This window comes from Peromyscus leucopus, chromosome 20 (genome assembly GCF_004664715.2).
Source record: "Peromyscus leucopus breed LL Stock chromosome 20, UCI_PerLeu_2.1, whole genome shotgun sequence".
Classification (NCBI taxonomy): Eukaryota; Metazoa; Chordata; class Mammalia; order Rodentia; family Cricetidae; genus Peromyscus; species Peromyscus leucopus.
The window spans coordinates 15,605,088-15,632,448 of NC_051080.1; the positions used below are offsets into that span (position 1 = coordinate 15,605,088).

The window sequence follows — 27,361 nt, forward strand, 5'->3', positions numbered from 1 at the left end:
CTATATGCAAACAAAAAATGTGCCTGTGATCCAAGAAAGTGTTTTTTTTTTTTTTTTTTTTTTTTTTTGGCTTTTTGAGACAGGGTTTCTCTGTGTAGCTTTGGAGCCTGTCCTGGACTCACCCTGTAGACCAGACTGAACTCAAATTCACAGAGCTCCGCCTGGCTCTGCCTCCAGGAGTGCTGGGATTAAAGGCGTGCGCCACCACTGCCCGGTGATCCAAGCAAGTTTTACATACAAAAGCATACAGAACACCAGAAACAGCTGTAGTCTGGCATCCTTGGTCAAGCTTACAGGCTGGGCCAGATCTGGATACATCCAGGTGAGTCAGTGCTATGACAGAATTAGCCCAGGTTCTGGAGAAAGAAGAGCTCTTAGTCACTCTTGATTGAGGACACTAAATGTACTCCTACATGTTACTTGAGCAGACTTAGTCTGTTTTTGTTTTGATTTGAATAAGGTCTAACTCTGCAGCCCAGACTGGACTCAAACTGGAGATATTTCTGCCTCCATCTTCCAAGTGCTAGGACCAGCATGTACTATCACATCTAGAAGGGGTGCCTTGTTCTGGATGGGGAAATAGAAATCTATGATGTGAAATATCCTCCAAATCTAAGGATATTATCATTCAAATGTATAATTCTAAGAAAATCAGGATGAGGGGCTGGGATATAGTTCAGTTGTCTAACATGTACCAAACTCTCGGCTCTATTCTCAGCACTGCATAAAACCAGGCATGGTAACATAAACTTGACATCTCAATACCTGGGAGGTAGAAGCACAATTTAAACTCATTCGCATAGTTGACTACACAGTGAACTGGAGGCCAGCCTGGGCTATGAGATCCTGCCTCAAAAAGAAAAAATGAAAGCAACAGAAAGAAAGACACAAAGGCAACTGCTGCAGGCAGTGTTCAGCCAGATCTGCTAAACTACTGTTTCCTTGCTCCTACCGACAACTAGCCCTTCCCATGCCAGGAGTGCTGGCCAGGGACACCGCAGTGGGTGGACCGTAGGGCTCATGTTCCAGGTCAAGAGCTAGCTCTATGACCCTCTGGAAACAGGCTGGTGTCTAGGAGGCAAATGCACAAACACCAGGTAAGAGGGGCTATGGAGAGGTGCTAGCCGAGTTCTAACCATCATCACCTTCATCAAAACTACTACTGTTAGGAAGACTGCCCTACTCCCTAGTGTCCTACCGTAACTAGGGTGACATTTCAAACACTGTTCTGTTTATAAGTCTATATATATTAATCCATAAACACATGCCTGTTTATTATCCTAAAAATAAAAAGCCAGCATCAATCAGCAGTAGAAAATCGCAAATAAAAAGTTTAATTTCAGAATCCAAGTTCATCATTTATAAATACACTAAAGCATAGTCCACGCAAATTTAGACTGAGCCTACATACAGTATTTCAACAAAAGAACAGCTTTTTCTAGAAGGTCAGAAGCAAATGAGTGATTTGTCTCACCCATAATATTTAATTGATTTGAAATGAGAAAATCAATTTTTTTTTCTTTAGACATTTTTTAAAACAAAAACTTTTGGGTCTGGTAAAAGAATCTGACAGCTGATACTTCATTTTGATATCCTTGGGATTCTGTAATACCCCAATGACAGTTGAATCTTCCCTATCATAGGAAAAAAATCTAAATGCCTAAGGCTTTTCTGACGACTGCAATAGACAAGCGCTTTCCCTGTTAACAAGCTATCTCCTCAAAGTAGAATCTGAGCTACAGTCTGATCGAACAGGAGGGGGTCAGTGCACACTTCTTAGGAGATAGCTTTATAGTATAGAGACGCATATAAATCAGAGGCATGGAGATTTGATCAACAGGCCATCTGCTGTAAACGTGTCCTATCATGCACTGGTGAAATCCTAAGCATGACTTTAAAACTTGGATCCAATTTCAAGGAGTTCATGATAAGTGGGATATCTCTGAGTTAACTGACCATGTAAAACCTGAATGCAAACACCTGACCTGGGAAAGTTCTTGTGACCAAACAAACAGCCACATAACTGTAACTGATACTCCATGATATGCCTAAGTTCAGTTTTGTTTTCAAATGCCTGGTTTCTGTTACAGTAAACAGCTTCCAGAATATTCTCTCCTCGACATACTTTGGAGCCTGTGGTTAAGAACTATTCAGTCAGGATGGCTTAACCTCCACCTCCTATTTACAGGTTTCATCTGACAGCCACAAAAGCTGTTTTGTTGCAATTAAAATAATATTTAATTAAAATGCAGCACCTGATTTGTGGTTTTTACACAACTGAATAAAAACCCTACACAATAAAATTGTTTACATCTTCCCTCCATTCTAGTAAACCAAATTACTATCCCCTAAAAAAACAAAGAGCCAAAAAAAACTTTATAGTTATGAATTAAACCTGATCATCCTATTTCTTAATTGCCAAGACTGTTTCTAGTGGGCTTCTGAAAACGCACCTCGACACCTGGCCTGAAGGAGGAGTTAAGGCACATGTGGATATTACGGTGAAAGCTGGCAGGTGGCCCTAGATACCTGGTCTGGCGTCCTACATGGCCCTGCCAGACAAGTCAGCCCTGGCACCATAGCTGGCACTCTGAAGTGCATTTCCAGCCTGGTGGCTCCATCATGAGTTCAATACTGAAAGCATATCAAGGGGAGATTCACTTTTAAAAAGATGAGCTTTTCAAAATGCTCCATCGCAAGCCTGGGCTGCCCAAAGCTGCCAGCCTCCATGGGTGTGCTGAAGAGCTTTTCTGAGGGAACTGTACTTGGGGGGCAGCCCAGAAATCGGACTGCTAAGGTAGACAGCCCAGGCCAGGATGACCGCTTCAGGTTCCAGTAGGTAAGTGGGTCACAGCTGTGTTCCAGCACCTCTTCCTCCAAATATGCAAGCACCATGTCTTCAGGTAGCTTCTCTCTCTTCTCTCTCTTTATTGGTGCAACAAGTGACCACAGGCTCTCCCCTGTGCCAGTGTCTTTAAGTGGGGACCCTGAGTCACAGCCATTGGAGGTGGCCGTGTCCTCTGAGGTAGAATTCAGTATTTCTAGCTCCCTGATTAAGTCTTGCCTGTACTGCTCCGCCTCTTCCTCTGTGAACAGGGAAGCTTTGTAGCGAGGGTCCAGCAGTGTGGCAAAGATGTACCTGGGGTCGTGGAGAGTGGCAGATAGGCGGCTCGCCATGGCTTCCTTCAGGGACTTAAGCATGGTGTCAATGCCCATTGTCTCCCCAAAGAGCATCTCGACTTTCCTGCTGAGGATGTGGATCATGGGGATGACCTGGCTCAGAGTAGACATGTGGGCGCTCATCTCTCGGCTTGCAGCATCAAACGGTCTCAGCACATGGCACACAGACTGCATGACCTCCCACTGGTCACAGCTGATCAATTCTCTGAAGTTACACTCAATGGACACCTCGTTAACTGCCCTCTTCTGCTCAATCAGCCGTTCAAGCATGTGGAATGACGTGCTCCACTTGGACGGCACATCCTGGATCAGCTGGTGCTGCGGCAGCTCGTACTCCCTCTGCAGTTCTGCTAGCTTCTCTCTTGCCCTGGGTGACCTGTGGACCCGCTCGCACAGCTTCCGGGCAATGCTCAGTAAGTTCTGCACCATCCTCTGGCTCTTGATAGCCTCACTCACAATCAGATTCACCGTGTGGCTGAAGCACTGCACACTCGAGTGTTCGCCCTCACTCAGCATCTTCCCTATACTTGGATTGTCGGTGACAGTGATGCCAATCTGAAGGCCGATGGAGGTCACCCAGGCTTCCCACCAACACTCCAGCTGCTTCTGAATGCTGTTCCCACTGTAGTCACAGTCAATCTGTGACACATCTAAAAGTGCTGAGCAATGGTGGTCCTCACAATGTGGCCGGACAGCAGATGCGAAGGTGACCCAGTGAGCTGTAAGGGTCAGGTACTCACGAGTCTGGCTACTCATCCATATTCCGGAGGTGAAGTGGACCACACCACTCTCGGCTTCCTTCAGATGTGACATAATTATCTGCTTCACATTGTCATACATACCTGGGATCGCTGTTCTAGAGAAGTAAGAAGGGGAGGGTAAAGAGTACTGAGGTTTCAAGTATTCAAGCAGCCTGTTAAAGCCAATGTTGTCTACAAGGGAGTATGGCTGAAGGTCAAGTGCAATCATTTCAGCTATGAGACTTGTGATTTTTTTGGCAACTGGATGAGAGTCATAGAACTTCTCTGTTGAGTCACGGAAAGAGGAAGCTCCTGAGAGCTCCATGGCCAGAGGTCTCCGGACTCCTGAAGAACGGGGCAGAGTGGCCTCTGAGCCATCGTTCTTGAGGACATGGCCATGGAACCGCTGCAGGTGTCTCAAGAGACAGCTGGTGCCCAGGTTGGTGGGCTTCTTGCCCCTGCTGATGGTGCGGCCACAGTGCAGGCATACCACCTTTGTTGAGTCTGCAGAGCAAATAGAGAAGTGGTTCCACAGCTTTGAGGTCTTCTTGCTATGAGCAGGAAACACACCTTGATGGTTTTTTCTGACCACTGCTGGCAAGTCAGTTAATTTGGAGGAGCTTTCTGCAGAAGCCAAAGTGGCATACGGAGAGTTTGCCAAACTTGCACCCAAAAAGTTCTTCTGGTTCCCGACAACCTCGGGGTGGCGTCTGTACAGATGTCGCATCAAACAACTGGTGCCTACGTCCCCCTTCTTACCCCGACTAATCACACAGCTACAGTACCGGCACACTGCTTTGAGACTGTCCATGGGGGCCAGGGAGAAGTGATGCCAGACTTCTGACTTCAGTCTTCTCATGACCTTCTTATTTTGCTGGAAGACAGTGCCCGATTCAAACCTTGAACTTCCTGTATCTGCTGGCTGCTTCTCTGGAGAGGACACTACAGAGGACTCCCCCAGGTCATCAGAGGATGACAACATGGACACGTCTTCCCGGGACACATCCCCAGGATTTGTGTGTGATGACAAGTCCTCAGGCAGCCTCTCTGGGGATGAGGAGGCAGAAGGGCACTCTTTGACTTGTTTGCCTGGAGACAACGATGCAGAGTTTAGCTCCCCCTCTGGGGGCATCAGGGCAGGCAACAGGGTTGGAGGCATAGGGTACAATGGTGGGATGCCTGTGCTGCCCCCATTCTCCTGTAGTACAATGGATCGATGTGCTCTCCACATGTGCCTGATGAGGCAGCTTGTGCCCAGGTCCTTCCCATTCTTCCCTCTGCTGAATTCATTCATACAGTGGACACAGACAGCCTTGGAGCTATCAAGGGGCGACAGGTAGAAGTGCTTCCAGACGGCCGACCTCCTCCTGGACCCAGATGTGCTTTTGGGAAGGGGAAGGTTTCTTTCTGCCATGCTTTCTGAAGCGTCATCATAATGGAGCATGGAGAGGTTGGGGGAGGAGCCTGCTAAGGCCTCTTCTCTGCTATACTTTTCAGTGACAGACACATCAGAGGACACCTCTTCGCAAGAGACCACAGTCACAGGCTCTTCCATTATTTGGTCAGGGGATAGGGTCTTGGGAGCCACTTTCTGGACAAGCCTGACAGGTGAGAGCACAGTGCTGAGATCTCCCACATCTGTATGCTGTGATGGAAGCAGAAGAGAGGGAGAGGAAAAGGAGGACCCTGCTGATAGACTTCCATTTTCTTGAATGAGCTTGGTGGGATGTGCCCGCCTCACATGCCTCATGAGGCAACTTGTACTCAAGTCTTTTTCATTTTTGCCCCTACTGAACTCTTTCATACAGTATGTGCATATTGCTTTAGTGCTATCTCGAGGAGAGATAAAGAAATGCTTCCAGGCTGGAGACTTCTTCCTGGAGCTTATGTGTCGGCTAGAAAGAAGGCTCTGGGTCACGGCTTCCATGGCTACGTTGTACAGTGTGCTACTATACTGGGAGAAGAGTGAGCCATAGTCATCCTCACTCTCAGCAGGGAAGTACTTCCCAGGAGGCTGACAGGCATAGCTTGCTGCTTTGATCTCTGCCTGCTCATCGCCACTGTCTGTCTGTCTCATGTCCTCTGGCTCACTTTTAAAGTCCACTCTTTCCAAACTGTGACATGGAATTTGATCATCTTCCTCTTCTATTTTGAAATTTACTTTGTCAGAAACAAAATCACTGTCCCCCTTGGGACAAGCTTCCTGCTTATCCTCCATGACCAACCATAATTATTCTGGCTGCTTCATCATTCTGACATCTTAAGTGAATAAAAACTGGTTATAATGCCTACTTGTGACCCCAAAAGTAGATTTTATTCACTTTTTCATAATCCCATCTTCTAGGATGTTTATTTAGCATGGCTGACCATGAATGTCACTGGAAAGCAGAGTATGTAGCTCTCACAAGCACACTGTCACAGGGCATGGAGTGCCGTTCTCCAGGAGTGCCACAAATAAGTACTTCTTGGTGTGTACACCAATACATGCAGCACAGGTTTGTTTCTCTTCTCCAAGACAGGAGCCCCACCATCTTGAGGGCATATACACAGTCCTTTTGCATATCCTGTAATAGATGACATCAAATTAAGCACAGAACTGAACTATAAATTTAAAAATCTATATTGTCCCAGAGATCAACCTAACTAAATAGAAGAAAATTTCCATGATAGAAAGCTAAAGCCAAAAACGTTGCTAGTGACAATTTGCAATCCATTCATATCCTTAAAAAAAAAAAAAAACACCCAATACTACAAAATTAGCAAAAAGATATAAATTCAAATTCAAATCTCCAACCAGTAAAGGAGTAAGAAATATGAGTGAAAAGCAATGATGACACTAAAAGGCAGAGGCAGGTAGATCTCTGTGAGTTCGAGGCCAGCCTGGTCTACAAAGTGAGTTCCAGGAAAGGCGCAAAGCTATACAATGAAACCCTGTCTTGAAAAACAAAAAAAAGGAAGGAAGGAAGGAAGGAAGGAAGGAAGGAAGGAAGGAAGGAAGGAAGGAAGGAAGGAAGGAAAGAAAGAAGGAAAGAAAGAAGGAAAGAAAGAAAGAAAGAAAGAAAGAAAGAAAGAAAGAAAGAAAGAAAGAAAGAAAGAAAGAAAGAAAGAAAGAAAAAGGAAGAAAGAAAGAGAAAATTATTTTTTGCTGGGTATGGAGGCAAATAAATGCCTTTAATCCAGCATTAAGGAGCCAAGGGCAGGAAGAGCTCTGTGAGTTTGAGGCCTGCCAGGTCTACACGATAAGTTTAGGGCTAGTCACAGTACATAATGACACCCTGTTGGCAAATAAACAAAACAAAACTTTTTTTTTTTTTTTTTGGAGACAGGGTTTCTCTGTGTAGCTTTGCGCCTTTTCTGGAACTTACTCTGTAGACCAGGGTGGCCTCAAACTCACAGAGATCCACCTGCTTCTGTCTCCCGAGTGCTGGGATTAAAGGCATGCGCCACCACTGCTCAGCAAAACTTATTTTTATATTACATGTAAGAGTGTTTTACCTACATGCATGTGTGTGTACCACAGACACGCCAAGACTCTGCAGAAGCCAGAAGAGGACGTAAGATCCCTTGGAACTGCAATTACAGATGGGTGAGAACTACCATGTGGATTCTAGAAACTGAACCCAGGTTTTCTGCAAGAGCAACAAGTGTTCTTAACTGCTGAGCCATCTCTCTAGACACAAATCTCACCTTGCAATTTTCCAGAGGCACTACACAGTATTACTTAAAACCTAAATTTCTTGAAACCAATTCATTCTACCTTCCTAATAGAATATGTAGAGTTTAAAAAATTCCAAAGAATCTATGAAATAATCAAATCCACAGAGTAAATCAGACTGAAATCCAAAGGAGAATATAGGTGTGTGGAACAGGAGAGGAACAGTTTAAAAAGTAACAAAAAGGCTGGCAAGATGGTTCAGTGGGCAAAGACAGAGGCCATTATAGAAAGACAAAGTTGGTCAAAATGCAGAGAATAACTGACCGTGGATTGCCTAACACCAACTGATGCATCTATAAAGCAACCCCTAAATAGAAGGCTTAAGGAACACTGTGAAAGAGGGGGCAGGGCACATTTAAGAGCCATAGGACCAGGGCTTCTGTGGTGAGATGGTGTCTTCTATATATAACAGCTGTACCCACAAACTCTCAATATGGTTGCATAAGTGAGACCTGAACAGTAACACCACCAGTTGACATATCAACATGAGTGAAGAAAATCTCACAAGACCTCACCCCTACATAAAGAATTATGGGTAATTATTGACTGCTGAGAGAGGGAGAATTAGTCTGCTCCAAGGACAAGTCTCAAATAGATGATCCAATCCCAGTGGCCAGCTAAAACTCATATACATATGAGCAACACTAAATGAACTCAGCAGTTTGAATTTATAAATTTATGTGTGTGTGCATGCATGCATGTGACAATAATAAAAAGCTGGGCATGATGGTGTGTGCCTGCAATCCTTGTGCTGGTGCATAGGGGGACAGGAGTAGACAGATCCCTGGAGCTTGTTGACCGGACAGCCTAGTCAACTCAGTAAGGTACAAGTTCAGTGAGATCCTGTCTCAAACAAAAACAAGTAACTACAGCACCCAGGAGGCAGAGGCAGGCGGATCTTTGTGAGTTCGAGGCCAGCCTGGTCTACCAAGTGAGATCCAGGAAAGGCACAAAGCTACACAGAGAAACCCTGTCTCAAACAACAACAACAACAACAACAACAAAAAAAAAGTAACAAAACACTAAAGTGGATAGCTCCTGGGAAAGGACACCTAGGGTTGACTCCTGGCCTTCACATGTACACACACACACACACACACACACACACACACACACACACACACACACACACACTCATGTATGCAGGAGTAGGGTGGAGGGGATAATGAGAAGCAAGTCACCATGAGTCAAAGTTGACAAAAGAAAAAACAGTCCAGTCTAGAAGAGGGCTCTATAGTGAGTCCTTGTATTGAAAAAGAAACAAAGTACAGTTCAGAACATAAAGGCTCTCATTACATGCACAGTCTAAAACAATTACATACCGCTGTCCATAAAACAACCTGTAGTTCTGCCATGCAGTGATGGCACATGCCTTTAATCTCAGCACTCAGGAGGCAGAAACAGGCAGCTAAGACCAGCCTGGTCTACAAAGCAAGATCCAGGGCAGCCAGGACTACACAGAGAAACCCTGTCTCAAAAAAATCAAACAAAAACAAAAACAACAAACAAACAATATGTAGTTCATACATAACTACATACACGTATTTTTAATATAGAAAGCAAAATAAGAGACCAATGATAAGTAGACTGGGAAAAGAATTAAACACAACAGTTAGAAAAACATATACAAATCAAACTAATACATTAATATACACACTAGGGTTTGGAGAGCTGGCTCAGAGGTTAAGAGCACCTGCTGTTCTTCTTGAGGTCCTGAGTTCAATTCCCAGCTGCTACATGGTGGCTCACAACCATCTGTAATGAGATCTGGTGCCCTCTTCTGGTCTGCAGGTGTATATGCAGACAGTACACTATACATAATGAATGAATGAATGAATGAATGAATGAATGAATGAATGAATGAATGAATGAAGTTCTTTAGAAAAAAATAGAGACACTAGGATGGATGAAATAAAAATTTAACAGATCCACTGCCAGATACTATCTATCTCAGTTACTTTTTTTTTGAGACAGGGTTTCTCTGTGTAGTTTTGGTGCCTGTCCTGGATCTCTGTAGACCAGGCTAGCCTTGAACTCACATAGATCTGACTGGCTCTGTCTCCCTAGTGCTGGGATTAAAGGCGTGTGCCACCACCACCCGGCTCAGTTACTTTTCTATTGCTGTAAAGAGACACCACAACCAAGACATCTTATAAAAGAAGGCAGTTAATTGGGGGCTTGTGGTGGGGAACCCGGCAGCAAGCAGGCATGGTGCTGCAAAACTAGCTGAAATCTTACATCTGATCCACAAGCAGATAGAGAATTTACTGGGTATGACATGGGCTTTTGAAACCTCAAAGTTCGCCCCCAGTGACACACCTGCTAACAAGGTCACACCTTCTAATCCTTCCCAAACAGTTCCACCAACTATAGACTAAGCATTCGGATATATGAGCCTATGGGGCCATTCTCATTAAAATTAGAATACTACTCAAGAGAAATGAAAACGTATGTCCAGACAAGACTTTCACATCCGTATTCTATCAGCTGGATCAAAGATACTCACAGTTCCAGTTAGAGGAAGAAAGCTTCCAAGTAGGACAAAAATGACATCATCCAAAGTAGCTTATCTCAAGCTAGTATCACTGACTTAATATCCTGGGGCTCATGTCACCAACACCCACTTACAAAGCTGCATATAGCATCCTAACAGTTTTGGTTATATGTGCTAGAAAATGATTTCTACAAAAGCACCAGGATCAGTCAGGCAACTCTGGCAGTTTCCACTTAGGGAGGCCACGGTTAGATCAGGCTGGATTCTCACAGAAATGACCACATTTCACCCCAGTGAGAGAACACCATAATTTCTAGATGCAGAAAAGGCAGTTTACATAATTCAGCACCCGTTCATGTTCATGTTCATGTTCATGTTCATGTTCATGAGCACCTCAGCAGGTGAAAAAGAAAAGAGCTTCCATGATCTGCTTAGGGGAGTCTAGACACAGTTCCAATCTCTTCCATTTTCAGACAAACCCTCAACATTCCTCCGAAGATCAGGAATGCCTCTAGGAAGTTGTTTGTTCCCACCACTTTCAGTCAGAGTCCCAATGGTGGGGGCCAGAAAAGCAAGGCAAAAATAACAAATAATAGGCAAGCAATTATATTAACAACCCCCCCCCAAAAAAAAATGGGGTTGGTGACACATACTTTTGAACCCAGCACTTGAGAGGCAAAAGCAGGTGGATCTCTGAGTTTAATGTCAGCATGGTCTAGAGTGACTTTCAGGACAGCCAGAGCTACACAGAAAAACTCTGTCTCAAAACAAACAAATAAAAGCTAGGTATGGTGGTGCATGCCTTTGATCCCAGAACTTGGGATGCAAAAGGTATGTGAACTAACCTGTGTCTTTTGCAGATAGAGCTCTGTGTATTCAAATCCAGCCTGGTGAGATTCAGAATAGCCAGGGCTACAGAGTGAGAACTTGCCTCAAAAGACATGAATGTGGACCAGGCATAGTGGCTCACACCTTTAATCCACCACTCAGGAGGCAGAGGCAGGCAGATCTCTGTGAGTTCAAGGCCAACCTGGTCTACATAGAGAGTTCCAGAACAGCCAGTGCTACATAGTGAGACTCTGTCTTAAAAAAAAAAAGACATGAACCTGGGAGAGAGATTTGCTCAGAGAGCAGGGGAAGAGAAGGTAGACAGGATCAAAAGATAGGATCAAAATACACTATATACATGAGTAAAATTCTTAATAAGTAAAAATATTAAAGAAATAACATGCCGGGTGATGGTGGCACATGCCTTTAATCCCAGCACTCGGAAGGCAGATCTCTGTGAGTTCAAGGCCAGCCAGGGCTACAGAGCGAGTTCCAGCATAGGCTCCAAAGCTACACAGTGAAACCGTGTCTTGGAAAAACAACAACAACAACAACAACAAAAAGCAAGTTACAAGACATAAGGTTAATATACAAAAAGCAACTCTTTTTCTTTTATTCCTTTTTCTTTTCAGTCTTTCAAAACAGGGTTTTTCCTCTGTGTAGCCCAGGCTGTCCTAGAACTCAGAGATCTGTCTGCCTCTGCCTCTCAAGTGCTGGAATTAAAGATGTGCACCACCACACCCAGGTAAGCAACTGTATTTCTACAGATGATTAGCTGAAAATATGCATTTTTAAAATTATATAAATAATGTCCTCTTAAAATAAAATTCTTATTTATGAGATGTTTTTTCTTTCTTTCTTTTTCTCTTTTTGGTTTTTCGAGACAGGTTTTCTCTGTATAGCTGTGACTGTCCCAGAACTTGCTCAAACCAGGCTGGCTTCAAATTCACAGCTATCACCTGCTTCTGTCACTGGGATTAAAGGCATGTGCCAGCACTGCCTGGCTCCTTCCTTTCTTTTTTAAGAAAGGGCCTTGTTATACAGGCTGATCTTGAACTTGGAATTCTCCTTCCTAAGTTTCCTGAGTGTTGTGTTCATGAGTGCACCACTTCATTCAGTAATTACAAGATGTATTTTTGGTTTTACATATTATTTTAGCTTATCTATGGTGCAGGGCTTATACTTTCAGCTGTGATGTAGTAGTAGGTTTTACCTTCACACCTGGGACAACCAGGGTGAAGACCAGCAGTCAGTAGAAGGTGGTGATCACAGACATGAAAAGCTGGCAACAGCTTCCCTACTTACTACCCAGATTCTAAGGAAATAGAACCTAGAAGCAAGCAAGAATAGCTAATTTATATCTGACAGAGCAGACCCCAAGTCAAATCAGAAGGGATAAAGAAGGTCATTACAAATTAATAAAGGAAACAATCTGTCAAAAAGAAATATCTAGGACTGGAGATATAGCTCAGTTGGTAGAATACTTGCCTAGAATGCAGTGAGCCTTGGGTTAGAGCCCCAGCACTGGGCTGTGTAAGTCAGGTGTGCTGTAATCCCAGCACTTGAGAAACGAGGACAGGAGGATCAGAAGTTCAATGTTTTGGCTAGCTAGAGAGTTTGAGGCCAGTATGAGCTACGTGAGACAGTGTCTCAAACAGGGGATGTGTTAAGGATTTTAAATGTATATGCGTACTGAATGTCAGGCACCAAATTTAATAAAACATACTACTGGACATAAAGTGACACACGGGTACAGATACAATATAGTGGGGAACTCAATATTCCACTCTAATCAAAAGATTAGTCAGGGACCCCCCCCCCCCCGCAAAATCAAAAGAACCAGAGAGCTGTGCCATAAATGTAATGAACTTAACAAAATATTCCATCTACAACTGCAGAATATATTCTCAGTAGCTCATAAAAATTTCAAGACAAGCCGGGCGGTGGTGGCGGCGCACGCCTTTAATCCCAGCACTCGGGAGGCAGAGCCAGGCGGATCTCTGTGAGTTCGAGGCCAGCCTGGGCTACCAAGTGAGTTCCAGGAAAGGCGCAAAGCTACACAGAGAAACTCTGTCTCGAAAAACCAAAAAAAAAAAAATCAAGACAAACCACATTTTAGACAGACCACAAGTCTTAACGAATACAGAAATATAAAAGTATTTCTTGTATTTTACCAAATCATAATGGAAAAGAATAGAAACAAATAGAAAGAGAAATTATAGGAACTATACAAATACATGAAGACTGAGTAAACTTTCGAACAATCAATGGGTGACTGAGAAAATAAGAGGAGAAATTTAAGTACTTCTAAATCAATTAAGAAGGGCTAGGGAGATGGCGCTGTGAGTAAAAGTGCTTGCCACACAAGCCTGAGGGCCTGAGTTCAAATACCCAGAATCAATGTAAAGGATGGACGTGTAGTGCAAGCATATGCAATCTCAGTGCCTTTGTAAGGGGATGGGAGGTGGAGACAGAGACTCCCCAGAAGCTCTTAGGCCAGCTAGCCCAGCATATACAGCAAAAACAAGAGACAGCTTGTCTCTAACAAGGTAGAAAGCAAAGACCAACACTCAAGGTTGTCCTCTGATCTCTACAAATGCGCTGTGCACATATACTCTTTCACAAACATGTAATACACAAAAGAAAGGAAGAAGGGAAAGAGGAAGAGAAAGAAAGAAGATTAGGGGAAGAAACAAAAAAAGAAAAGGAAAACATCCTAGAACTTTCAGTATACAACAGGACAGCTCTAAAGGGGAGGCTTATAGCTATGGATATTTAAAAAAATGTAAATGGAGAGCTGGCTCACTAGTTAAGAGCATTGGTGCTCTTGCAGACAACCAGGATCCAGTTCCTAGTACTCATTATTGGGTGGTTCACAACTGCCTGTTACTCCAGTTCCAGATGATCTGATACCTTATGGTCTCTGGGACAATGGCACACACATGTGCATACATACAAACATATAAATAAAAATTTAAATGTATTTTTAAATTAAAAACTGTTAAAGACCATTTTTTAAAAAACAGTGAGATAGCTCAGCAGGTAAAGGCACTTGCTGCCAAGTCTCAGAAACCATGTTTAGTCTTCAGAGCCCATAGGATGGAGAGAATTGAGTTTTTCAATCTGTACTTTGACCTCCACACATACACAACACATGCTGTGGCACATGTGTGCATTCATGTGCCTCCCCCCACAGATTAATAGGTGTTCAATTTTTTAAAAGTATAAATGGCCAATAAATAAACAAAAAAAATGTTCAAAATCCTTAATCATCAACAAAAATGTAAGTTAAAACTATATTCAAATTCTATCTCACCCTAGTCAGAATTGACTATCCTCAAAACAACAAAAACTGGCCAGGATATGACAAAAAAAAAGCAGCCTTCATACGCTGCTGATGGGAAGGTGAACTTGTGTAGCCACTATGAAAATCATTACGAGGATTCTTGGAAAAATTAAAAATAGAACTAGCATATGACCCAGCTATATAGCTCTTCTGGGTATGGACCCCACAGAGTCTAAGTCAGTCTATCTCAGAGTCACCTGTACAACCATGTTTACCACAGCACTGTTCACAAGCAAGTCATGGAGTCAGCCCAGGAGCCCACCAGTAACATGAATAAAGAAAATGTACTAATGTACACAATAGAGTTTTATTCAGCCACAAAGAAGGAAATGTCATTTGCAGGAAAATGTATGGAACTGAAGATCATCATGTTATGTGAAATAAGTCAGACTCAGAAAGACAACAAGCACGTTTTCTCTCTTATGTGGAATTTAGGGAGTAACTGAAAGTGTCAAAAATCACAAAGCAAAGCAAACGTAATCTAATGAGTAATTGCCAAGTCTTCTCCTCTCATCACCTGTTCCCAAGGACCAGAATTCTCAGCGTAAAAAGGAGACAGAAACTGAAGCAAGGACATACCCTATATTCTCTAAACAGTTATACACTGATTCTGTTCACTGCCAAGGCCTGCAAACAACAACCAGCTCACAGAATGGCATCTCTCATATCCAGCCTGGACTATAGTTCAAAACCATCTCTTCAAAGCTATTAACAAAAACTAGAGATGAGGAAATGGCTTATTTTAGGTTTGAAGCTGGACAAATACACAATGAGCCCGGAACATTTTGGCATGGCAGACAGCAAGAAACCTTTCAGAGTGTATGAGATCTTTCAAAAGCATCTAGACTCTTGCAAAGCTTTCCACTGCCCAGAGAGACAATCTGAACACAAATAAGCAATACATCCATGTTTAAATTTATAAAGTCACTGTGCACTACTATGGTTTGAATACAAACTAAGTGCACGCTACAGGTCCCCAGAGTAGCAGGACTGGGAGGTGCTATGGGTCTTTAAGAGGTGAAATCTATGGGAAATCCTTAAATCACTGAAGTACCCTTGGATGGGGTGGTGGGATCCCAATCTCTCAGTGTCTATCTGCTCCCAGCTTTAACATGGACTACTGCCAAGCAAAGTCTCAAACCAATGCGAAGGGTTTGTGGGAAACCAGCCCAACTCCATTTTGTAACCAAGAACCATTGTTCATTAGGTTTCTGTTTACTGTAAAACTTTATTGTCTGAGCCAGTTGCCTTGAAACGATTCTGGATGTTGGATCATCTGGGCCATGGTGTCATCAGAGACCTTTCAGGTGGTCTTGGCTGGTCAAACCTGATGTATCTTAATCTGGAACAAATCCATAGCCTCTGGCTTTCTGTAGAAACAAAAGCAGAGTCTCCTTTCCAAAGCAACATATTCTTACATCCAAATTTTGAAGTCAAAGTACCTTTAAAATATACATTTTGGCATAACTCAACAGCTTTTGCAATCAAATGTTTTTCTTCAGTTATGAATATCAAAGAGAACATAATCCAGATTCTCTGTGTGGTAGCCATCTTTATGTGGCTTATTTTTTATATTACCTTGAGCCTATTGCTTTAAACTGCAGCCTTTTAAGCTTGAAACGGTCAACTTCAGCTTCCCAACATGGCGGTGGTACGTTTTCCGCCAGCTCTGGGAGTCATCAATTCTCAGAAATAGTGGGTCTATGCTTCTATCAAAGCAGCGTGTAGCTCAGAAACCTCTTTTTGTTTTGTACTAGCAAAGGCTAAATCCATGACGCAGCTTAATGTGCCACTTGCAGAGGCCTCATTCCCGCCATATTGCAGGTCGAGCACACACGCCATTTGAACGCAAATTTGAAAGTCCCAAGTTCAACCATAATCTTTTGCCAAGTGAAACTGTACATAAACCTGAATTGTCTTTAAAAACTCCCACTTCTCCAAAGACTCTTATGAAAGCCCATAGTTCAACAAAGCTTCCCGAGTTTGACAGTGGAGTTGAACTTTCTCTATCCGTGCAGATGAGCCTAAATATCAAAGGAACAATATCAGCACCATGCCTAAGGCTGTTCCTGTGAGTCCTTCAGCTGTGGAAGAAGATGAAGATGAGGATGGTCACACCGTGGTGGCTACAGCCTGAGGCATATTTAACAGTAATGGTGGTGTGTTGAGTTCCATTGAAACTGGTGTTAGTATAATTATCCCACAATGAGCCATTCCTGAAGGAATCAAGCAAGAAATCTATTTCAAAGTCTGCAGAGACAATAGCATCCTCCCACCTTTAGATAAAGAGAAGTTTCTGTTCCCTGGAATTGGGCTGTGCCCCACCCCCATGGCCACAGAATGTTCTGTAAAGGAAAATTTCCTTAACCATGGGTCTTGCTTCTGTAACCATGCTTGCTAGCAAAATCCCCCATCCCCCTGCAGTTTTGCCCTATAAAAGACGCTTGAGAAATTGGCTTTGGGCTAATTTCTTGATCCCCATTTTAGGGAGAGAGAGCCACAGGAATGGTTCTACTGTGCACAGAATAAAGCTTGCTTTGATTTGGCCATAATTTGTGGTTGGTAGTCTTTCTCCTGGCAGCTATAGGATTAACACTTGGAGGCCCCAGCAATATTAAGACCCCAACCCAAATTCAGAAGCCAGACCCTTCCTCCAGGTCTCCAGGATTAGAGCACAGCTTCCCAGGTGGTGCACAACTTGAAATGTTCCAAGGCCCCAGGCCTGCTTTCAGATTGGCAGACTGCCGGAGTGAATGGCCACAGCAAGAAAGAAAACAGAAAGCACCTGTCTGCAAAGGCCTCCATTTGTAAGTCACAGTCCAATAAGTCATAGTTCTATTTCTATGACATCTGGTTCTGGTTCTGCTGGATTCCCATCTGGGGACAGTGAGGTACAAGAACTCCTCTCCAAGGCACTAAGCAAGGCATCATACTGCCCCTGCCTGGTTCTTGGCCCCATGTCTTGTTCTGTTTTGTTTGTCTCTTCTCTTTGCTGTGTGTCTTCCATGGTCTGGACTTGAGGTGACTGGAAGGATGGACAGAATGGGCAGCAAGACTAGTAAGTCTGATACTCCATTAAGCTGTGTCTTGAAAAAAATTCTGAAAAACTTTATCCTTATAGTCACAGGATTATGATTACCCCATCACCAAAGGCTGTCTCCACACTCTCTGTAAATTGGAATGGCCCATTTTGGGGGTCAAATGATTCCCCAGAGGGTACGTTCGACCCTCGAGTGGCATGGGCAATAGCAAATGTTGCCCTTGGAAACTCTGGTCACTCTGACTACATCACATACATCTTGCCATGAGCAGAAGCAACATCAAATTTGCCTCCATAAATGACGATCTATCTAGTCCACAATGGACAAAATGGCCAGGTCTTGGTCATTACAGGAAGGGCCCCTGGGGGACCTTCAAAGGAAGCTCAGAAACCCCCCATTTTACAAGACCCTCAGGAGGATGAAGACCCACACCTTCCCCCATATAATCCTTTGTGCCCCATTATCTCCCATTCCTCAGCCTCTACCTCAACCCCAACCCTTAACCTCAGCTACCTCATTCCACTACCCCCTCTGCCCCTACTCCACCAGCCAGCTCACCCCACTCACCTTCTGTCCTCTCCCCTCCCACATCTGCCAAGGGCTCCTTTATGGTCTCCCTGCGCATACTGAAGAGCAATACTACCCCCTGTCCTTCCCCTGTGCCAGGTTCCCCCTGACAACTGATATGTCTATGTTCCTTTTTCTACAACTGATCTTTATAACTGGAAGAACCAGAATCCCCCTTTCAGCAGAGACCCAGGCTCCTTAATCTAACTGACTCTTTCTTCTTTAACCATCTTCCTACCTGGGATGATTATCCACAGACTCTGTGTACCTACTATGGAAGAGAAGGAATGAATTCTGACTGAGGCAGCTAAGGTACTCCCTGGAATAGATGCATTGACCAATGAACAGAGGGCAGATGCAGTTGACCCCATCCTGCCCAGACAGAGACCTGACTGGAACTATAGAACAGAAGAAAGTAGGAAGTCACTAAGTATCATCAGGCTTTACTGGAGGGACTAAAGTGGGGCGGCTCAAAAACTCACTAACTTGTCTAAGGTGACAGATGTAAGAAAAGGCCCAACTGAATTGCCTTTGGCATTTTCAAATACCTCCTAGAAGCTTACAGCCTACATACTCCCATAGACCTGGAAGACTCAGCAAATCTCAAGGCAATTAACCTAGCCTTTGTAGCCTAGTCTCCCCCAGACATATGCAAGAAATCCAGAAAATGCAGGGAAGATCAGGTCAGGGTTATTAGAAATAGCCCCAAAAGTATTTAACAATAAAGACAACAAAGAAGAGCTGTTGACAAGGAAAGTAAATCTGGCACCAAGGCCATGCTACATGCCCCTGCCCCTGCACCTTCAATCCTGGGTAACCAACATACAACAAAAAGAGGAAGCCCCTGCAAAGAGACCAATGTGCTTACTGCAAAGAATTGGGATACTGGAAAAATGAATGCACTCAATGCAAACAGGTAGGCCCTCCTTGGCCAAAACCAGTTTTGGCCTTGGAGGAATAGTAGGGTCATGAATCTTTCAAACTGGACCCCTGGGAGCCTATGGTAATGTTTTCAATTGGGGGCCAACCTGCAAGCTTCCCAATTGACATGGAAGCTTCATATTTGATATTACAGAAGTTCCTGGGGCCCCTCATCAATCTAACAATGAGTGGTACAGGCAGCAACAGGGTAAGTCAGAAAATATAAATGAACCACAGAATGGACCATTAATCTGGGAAAGTGAACAGTAACTCATTCTTTTTATCATTATCCTCGAATACCTATTCCCCTTATTGGGTAGAGACTTTCTGAACAAACTCCAGGCAACTATCTTGGTCTCAGGAGGTACAACGTATGCTACAAATGGGGAGCCTGGCCAAAGCCTCGATCTTCACCTGTCCCTTGAATTTGGAGTACCTCCTCCTCCCGGGCCCAACTCAGGCCCCTGAAGGGGAATTAAAAGAGTAACTGATTGAGAATGCTCAATCATTTAGGTCGAAGACAACTCTCCTAGTTTGGCCAAACATGTACCACCAGTTATAGTACAACTGACCTCTGAGGCTATGCCCATCTGAGTCAAACAATACCCCATCAATTCAGAAGCCAGAGAAAGGATCAAGTCAAATAGTACCCCATCAATTCAGAAGCCAGAAAGGGATGGGGTCCATATCAAATGCCTCCTCAAGGCAGGCATACTCACTCCATGCCAATCAGCCTGGAACATTCCCTTATTACCAGTTCAAAAGCATGAAACCTGAGACTATAGACCAGTACAGGACTTAAGAGAAGTAAACGAGCAGGTTGAGACTATTCACAACTGTCCTCAATCCTTATACACTGCTCAGAATGTTACCACTGGAACATAAGGTTTATACTGTATTCGATTTGAAGAATGCATTCTTTCCCATAGCTTTATCAAAACTAAGTAAGCCCATCTTTGCAAATGAATGGGCTGATCTTGAACTGGGAATATTGGAGCAACTAACCTGGACTTGATTACCTTAGGGGTTCAAGAATTCTTCTACCATCTTTGATGAAGCCCTCAAACAGAACTGAAGTCATTTTTGCAGTAAATACCCAGAAGCCACCCTACTTTAATATGTGGATGATTTACTGTTAGTAGCTAAAGACAAAGAGGACTGTTTAAGAGCCACTCGGGTCTCTTAGAAACTCTGGCTCTGGGTCTCCAAAAAGAAAGCTCAAATTTGCACACCCTAGGTCACCTATTTAGGATATGAATTAAAGGAAGGAAAAAAAACTATTGTCAAAAGCCCACATAAAGGTCTTAATGAAAATTCCTACTCCAACCACTAAAAAGCAAATTAGGGAATTCTTGGGGGCCGTTGGGTACTGTTGCCTCTGAATAGCTGGGTTTGCCAAAATTGCCAGGCCCCTATATTTGGCCGTAGCAAGTATAAGGCAACACCCCTTTGGACTGGACTGAGGGACGTAAACAGGCCTTTTAAGAACTTGAAAGAGGCTCTTGTACAGGCCCTGGCTTTAACTCTCCCCGATTTCTCCAAGCACTTTCATCTCTACATTCATGAGAGAAACTGTGCTGCCAGGGGAGTCCTGACCCAAACCCTGGGTCCTTGGGAAAGGCTGGTAGCCTTTATCTCAGAAAGATTACATCCCATGACCTCAGGATGGCCTCCCTGTTTATGGGCCATAGCAGTTACTACAATTCTTGTAAAAGAGGCAAATAAACTTACCCTGGGACAGATTCCAACCATAATGGTCCTACAACCTGTACAGACCCTATTAAGAGTTGTCACTACTGCTGGATGTCTAATGCCTACCTAACCCAGTACCAGGCCCTTCTCCTAGAAAAGGACAGATCCAAAGGATTTGACAAATCCATGGCTATTAACTCTGCCACCCTGCATCCATGACTGTCTGGAGATGCTAGATGTCATCCAAGGTTCCCGACCAGACCTGACAGATGTTCCCTCTTGTTTAGAGACACTGACCTCTATACCAATGGCAGCAGCTTCATCCATAAAGGAATAAGGTATGCAGGGATGGCAGTAATTACAAGCTAGAAGGAAATAATATGGGCACAAGCCCTACTCAGAGGCATACCAGCCCAAAGAGCAGAAATAATAGCCCTAACTCAGGCCAAGGGAACGAGAGTGAACATTTACACAGATAGCCAATATGCCTTTGCCATGCTCATGTTCATGGACAAATACACAAAGAGGCATACTAACCTCAGAAGGGGAAAAAAATTAAAAACAAACACAAAGCACAAAGTCATCCAACCGCTGGAGGCCAGCTAAACTAGATATTACACACTGGCTAGGACATCAAAAGGACAATGGCCCCAGAGACCCAGGGGAACAATTTTGTAGATAAAGCAGCCAGGGAGGCAGCTCTTAGGGACCTTTGCCCCCAAACCATATTGGAACTATCAACCATCCTGAGTCCCAACTCCACCTCACATACTCTCCAGAGGAGACTAAATTATACTCCAGCATGGGAGCCCATCAAATTTGCCATGGATTATGGATCCAACCAGACAGGAAAATTTGCATGCCGAAGTTATTGGGAAGGAATTGGCTGACTGTTCTCCACAAGTCAATGCATTTCACACACACACACACACACACACACACATCTCAGAACTCATCTCCCCTTGTATTGGTTGCCTGGACATTGGGAGATACTCCAAAACATCTCAGATCATTGCTTAACCTGTACTCAGGTAAATGCCAAAAAGAGCATGTTCTCCAAAGGACATGGGAGTCAAGGTACAGTACCTGGTGAATTCTGGGAATCGAACTTTACTCAAGTCAAACAAAGACCATATGGATATAAATACTTGCTGGTCTTTGCTGACACTGTCTCGGGCTGGGTAAAGGCCTTTCCAACTTAAACAGAAATGGCCCAGATGGCACGCAAAAAAATTAATTAATTAATAATGGAAATTATCTCAAGATTTGGCTTTCTCTTAATCCTGGGGTCTGACATGGCCTGGCCTTCACAGCTAAGCTATCTCAGTTGATCTCAAAATCTCTCAAGAGTTCAGCAATGATAAAAAGATGAATAGGACTGTAAAGGAAGACTTAAATACTCTTGAGACTGGTGGTAACTGGGTTGATCTCCTGCCTTTTACCCTCTCCAAACTCTTTTCCCCTTGGGGAGAAGGACATGAACAAGGATGGAAACTTCATTTGGGCGCTTTGGGGGAAGGTTGTGGCACTTTAAAACTGGAGAAAAACTTGCCGGGCGGTGGTGGCACACGCCTTTAATCCCAGCACTCGGGAGGCAGAGGCAGGCAGATCTCTGTGAGTTCGAGGCCAGCCTGGCCTACAAAGCGAGTTCCAGGAAAGGCGCAAAGCTACATAGAGAAATCCTGTCTCAAAAAAAAAAAAAAAAAAAAAAAAAAAACTGGAGAAAAACTTACAAAGTATCAAAATGTATACATGTCTGGCACCTGTACTTAGCCCTAAATCCTGCCAGGGAGAAGCACCTATCATTGTAGCTTTTGGAGCTGTGTAACTCTTGCCCCCTGGAAAAAGTTCAACAGAGATGTTCTTACCACCTCCCAACCCCACAGAGATTAGAGGTATTTGGTAAAGCTCAGTCTCCATACTGGAACATCAGGTGGACTTGCTAACAGAGGTAGTTTACAAAATAGGAGAGGCCTCAACCTGCTCTTTATGTGTAGCCTTAGGAGAAACCTACTGTTTTTATGCCAGCCAGGAAGGAAGAACTAGAAACAATCTTAAAACTAAGTATTTACACCAGCAGGAGGGAAACAATTGGTACCAATCACTGTTCAACTGGTCCCTAGTTAACAACTCTTACTGCAGCTGCTGCAGGTACCCTAGTCCTCCTGATAATGTCCATGCATCTTCCAATGTCTCACAATTCTGTATTCCATTAGATAAAAAACGTTAAAATACTTGCCCTCTGTCAGCATCATCAGCCCCTACAGCAGCTGGAAATGGAAGTTACCTGCCAAGGATTTGAGAAGGACACACAAGACAATGGGAGGGGGGGTAAGAAACCAGCCCGGCTCCATTTTGTAACCAGTTAGGTTGTGTTTACTATAAAACTTAAGCTTCTGTCTCTTGGGCTGCACCCCACTCCCATGGCCACACAATGTTCTGTAAAGGAAAATTTCCTGAACAGCTAGTCTCGCTTCTGTACCCAGATATGGGGCTATGGCTTTTTTTTTTTTGTCATACTAGGTAGCACAAGATAACCCCACATTTTGATCCTCCTGCCTCAGCCTCCTGAGTGCTCAGAATACAGCTGTGTGCCACTATGCTTGGCTGAGTTGCTTAAGATTTTTTTTTTTCAATTGCAGGCGCACGCACATATGTGCGTGCGTGCATGCCTGTGCGTGTGTGCAAGTATCAGATCCCTTGGGCTGGAGTTATAGGTGGCTGGTTGGGGGTGAGCTGCCTGCTGTGGGTGCTGGGAACAGAATGAATGCTCTTACACCTCTCTAGCCCTATGGGGTGCTTTTTGAACTAACACATCTGAAAAGGAAATCTGCCTGAAGTAAAATTTGAATCTGATCCAGCCTCCAGATCCACCTACCAATTTACAGAAAGCCAGAAGACAAAGGCAGAATAAAAAGCTCAGAGGGATGCCTCCAGCAAAATCCAGCCTGAAGAAATACAAGGGCAGCCACCACAGGAGGCAGGATAGGGGTCAATCTACATGAGAATGACTTGTCATTTAAAAACACTGCCCAAACTTGACAAGTACTTAGAAGTATTCAGTCAGCCATAAACTTGTCTGTCTGTCTGTTGGCCTACCTACCTAAATATCTATCTGGAAGTTACTGCCATAGAACTCAGGCCAGCAGGTACCTTTACTTAAAGGATGAGCCTAAGCCAAGCAGAAAATGACAGGGTATTATTTCCAGACAAAATGCCAGATACAAATACGCTCATCATACAGCAACCCACTGTGACACACATTTAGCTTCAGCATTTGCTCTATACTTTAAAAAGGCTTAGGGCTGGGCAGTGGTGGCGCATGCCTTTAGTCCCAGCACTCGGGAGGCAGAGCCAGGCCGATCTCTGTGAGTTCGAGGCCAGCCTGGTCTACAGAGCGAGATCCAGGACAGGCATCAAAACTACAAGGAAAAACCCTGTCTCGAAAAAACAAAAAATAAATAAATAAATAAATAAATAAAATCTTAAAAAGGCTTAAGAATGAATATAGATAGATAGATAGATAGATAGATAGATAGATAGATAGATAGATAGATATAGGCCTCTATCTATAATCCCAGTATTTAGAAAATTGAGGCAGGATTGCCATGAGTTTGAGGTCAGCCTGGGCTACAGAGTAAGACTTAAAAATAATAATCTCAAAAAAAGGGGGGCTGGAGCCGGGCGGTGGTGGCGCACGCCTTTAATCCCAGCACTCGGGAGGCAGAGGCAGGCGGATCTTTGTGAGTTCGAGGTCAGCCTGGGCTACCAAGTGAGTTCCAGGAAAGGCGCAAAGCTACACAGAGAAACCCTGTCTCGAAAAATCAAAAAAAAAAAAAAAAAGGGGGGGGGCTGGAGAGACGGCTCAGTGGTTAAGAGCACTGAGGGCTCCAGAGGACCTGAGTTCAGTTCCCAGCAACCACATAGCAGTTCAAAACTGTCTGTAACGCCAGTTCTAGGGGACCCAAAACCCATAGCAAAATACTAATGCACATAAAATGAAAATTACAAAAAAAAAGTTAAAAAATAAATAAATAAATACATAGGCCTGCAAATTAACTCATCATTAGGTAAAGGCACTTTCCACTATGTCTGATGGCCTGAGTTTGATTCCTGAACTCCACATAGTGGAGATAGAGAACCAACTCATGAAGGCTGATCTCTGACCTCCATGTGTGCACTGACACATCCACACCCACATATACAAATCCTTTAAATAAACAACACATAAAACTATACATGTATAATAACAGTACATGCATACACATACACAACGCAACAGGACTCTGTGGCACTGGAGCTGATAGACTGATGGTCTCCAGGGTAAGGTAGAACAACAGACAGGATACACATGCCCTTCATTTCTATAAAGACGATGCTATAATTGTCCTGCCAGGAATAAAGTTATTCCAAGGGAATCTGATTTCTTTCACTATCAGATTATTGAAATAATGGTCCCCAAGAAATTGGAGTTTCCCCCAGGAATCTCATGCTAGGAGAAGTGGAAAGCTGACGGTGGTGCCAACAAAGAAAAACAATCTGTCTCCAAGAGGACATGACACATTCTGACATGCTGAGCCACTCTGAGGAGACTGGTGTCTAGATGATGAGTCTTTGACCAGCACTGCTTAGTTATGTATGTATACCTCTTGCCTTCCACTTAAACCTTATTAACCTTATGTCCAAGGATGGATTGGGGTGGGGCCACTGAGCCTCTATTTGTTCCTTTTCCCAATGTGTCCACACTAAATAAATCTTCCTGTGCTGTTCACTACTCTGCTTAGTTGACCTATTGTAGGCAAGGGACTAAGCTTCGGTTGTTAGGGCTGACAGGGGCCAGGTTCTGACCCCAACAACTCTGGGAACAATGTGAGCCAGGCCAGGGGAAAAGATATATGTTGCCTGTCAGTCACTCAGAGCACGTGGACTCCAGGAGAGACTACGCAGGGCCACACGGCTATGGGAACTCCAGAAATCTATCTTCCTACTTCTGCCAGCACTGGGTACTTTCTACTTTCATCGTGTGAAGCAGAGGAGTGAGTCCTCCCAGATCAGTGCACCTCAGGTTTTGCCTTCCTGTTAGCTTATGCTCCCTTCAGCTGTCTGGGCTCTTACTGAACCATCTTAGCAACTGCCCCTTGGTGACTGGTCTTATCTCTTTGGAGCCACTGAGCTTCTGTTGAATTATTTTGGCTATTGTTGCCATTTCTATGACAGGCCTTGTCAATTTAGAAGCTAAGAAAATTTGGAGGTCTGTGACTTGGGTATCTGTTACATACAAGGGAAGGTTGAAATGTATTAGTCTTTTGGAGCTCTGCTGAATCACTGAGGTTCTGCTGAACAATTTGGGGCAGAAGATGATGTGGGGGACCAGCCCCCACTTTTACGACCCAGGGCAGTCTTGAGTAGGGAGAAGTGAGAAATATTAGATAGGAGATACCTAGATGATGAGTGGAAAGACAGAAACACAGGCTAACCTTGGGAAGGCCTGGGTCTGAACCCACCAGCACTGAACTTTTTTCCAAAGGGCTTTTTATGACAATGCCAAGGGATGGAGCAAAAGACCTCCCCCTTGCTAGTTACACCAAGTGCAGACCCTTCCAAGCACCTGGTACCCAGGCCCGAGGTCCAGTCATCCTCTTATGCAGACCTGCTGGGCAAAGCCACGAGGAAACCTCAGTGGGCTCCAACAGGAAAAGGGTGCTGAAGAAATCCATACCGTGATTTATATAACCATGGAAAATATCGCCTATATTGTCTTGATGCCCTGAAGAAGAAATCTAGTCTCTTGTAATTACTTGCCTTAGTCATCTATGAAACAAAAATGCTTCTGATCTGCAAGCCCTTTGCCCAAGGACAGATAGTTCCTGGAGTACTGGAAGCTAATGTTTATGGAGATAACGAGCCACGTTTTCACTCCCCTAAACAAGTTTGCGCTTGATCACTGGGCAGGAGGTTCAACAGGCAGGATGTACACTTGCCCCTGATTGGACATAGGCTGGAGGTACTTCAGGATGTATATATGCTTGCCCTCGATTGGACCTGATGGGAAATACAATGAATTATGGTTTTCCTTCTTAAGCCCTTGTAAAACTTGATCCTGGGCCATTTCCCAGGAACCTGGGTATGGACATGGCCAGAACCCATTCACCTGGCCAGTATTTAATTAAAGCTTATTTCAAATTTGGCTTTAAATTGTGGTAGTGGTCTTATTCTTAATCGGTGGAGTTAACAACTTATTATGAGAAAAACTTAATTGTCCTGGAAAGTTCCTGAAAATAACTGAGCAGCAAACCCCTGCCCACTTCTTTTTCCATTTTTTGAACTTATCACATACTGAAATCACTGTTCCTGGCACGCCTGATTTAAATGTAGTTCTGAGTGCATAAAGGCATTTGGGAATGACTTCTGGACTGTTAATATAGAGGAGCTTTGGCCTCTCTTTGTTTTCTTCTTCCTCTGAAAATAATTAACGATTAACTATAGATCTGGGGACTGAAGAAACTGGCTATGAGGACTTCACCAGAAGCAGGCCTAACTAAAATGTTAACAGAAATGGTAATTTTCAGCTTTCTTTCAGGTGGAATGGTTTGGGGATGGCGCTTTCAAATGTCAATTCTGGAAACTGAGGCTGAGAAAAAAATCACTTTGTAGACCAAGCTGGCCTTGAACTAAGAGATCTGCCTGTCTGCCTCCCAAGTGATGGGATTAAAGGCTATGTTAACATATTTTATGGTTTTATTTAGGTGGTGGTGGTGTTTGAGATGGGGTTTCTCTGTGTAGCCCTGGCTGTCCTGGAACTTGCTCTGTAGACCAGGCCAGAGATCCACCTGCCCC

General features: G+C 43.9%; 1 protein-coding gene across 2 annotated transcripts in view; it reads right to left on the reverse strand.

Moving 5' to 3' along the window:
- Window positions 1-1,311: 1,311 nt before the first annotated feature.
- Window positions 1,312-27,361, reverse strand: part of Zbed4 (zinc finger BED-type containing 4) — a 41,597-nt gene continuing 15,547 nt past the window's right edge. For both annotated transcript variants that reach the window (XM_028878173.2, XM_028878174.2), the window contains one exon: window positions 1,312-6,484. In XM_028878173.2, the coding sequence (XP_028734006.1) occupies window positions 2,629-6,138 (3,510 nt within the window). In that variant the 5' untranslated portion in view covers window positions 6,139-6,484 and the 3' untranslated portion in view covers window positions 1,312-2,628. The remainder of the gene's footprint in view (window positions 6,485-27,361) is intronic.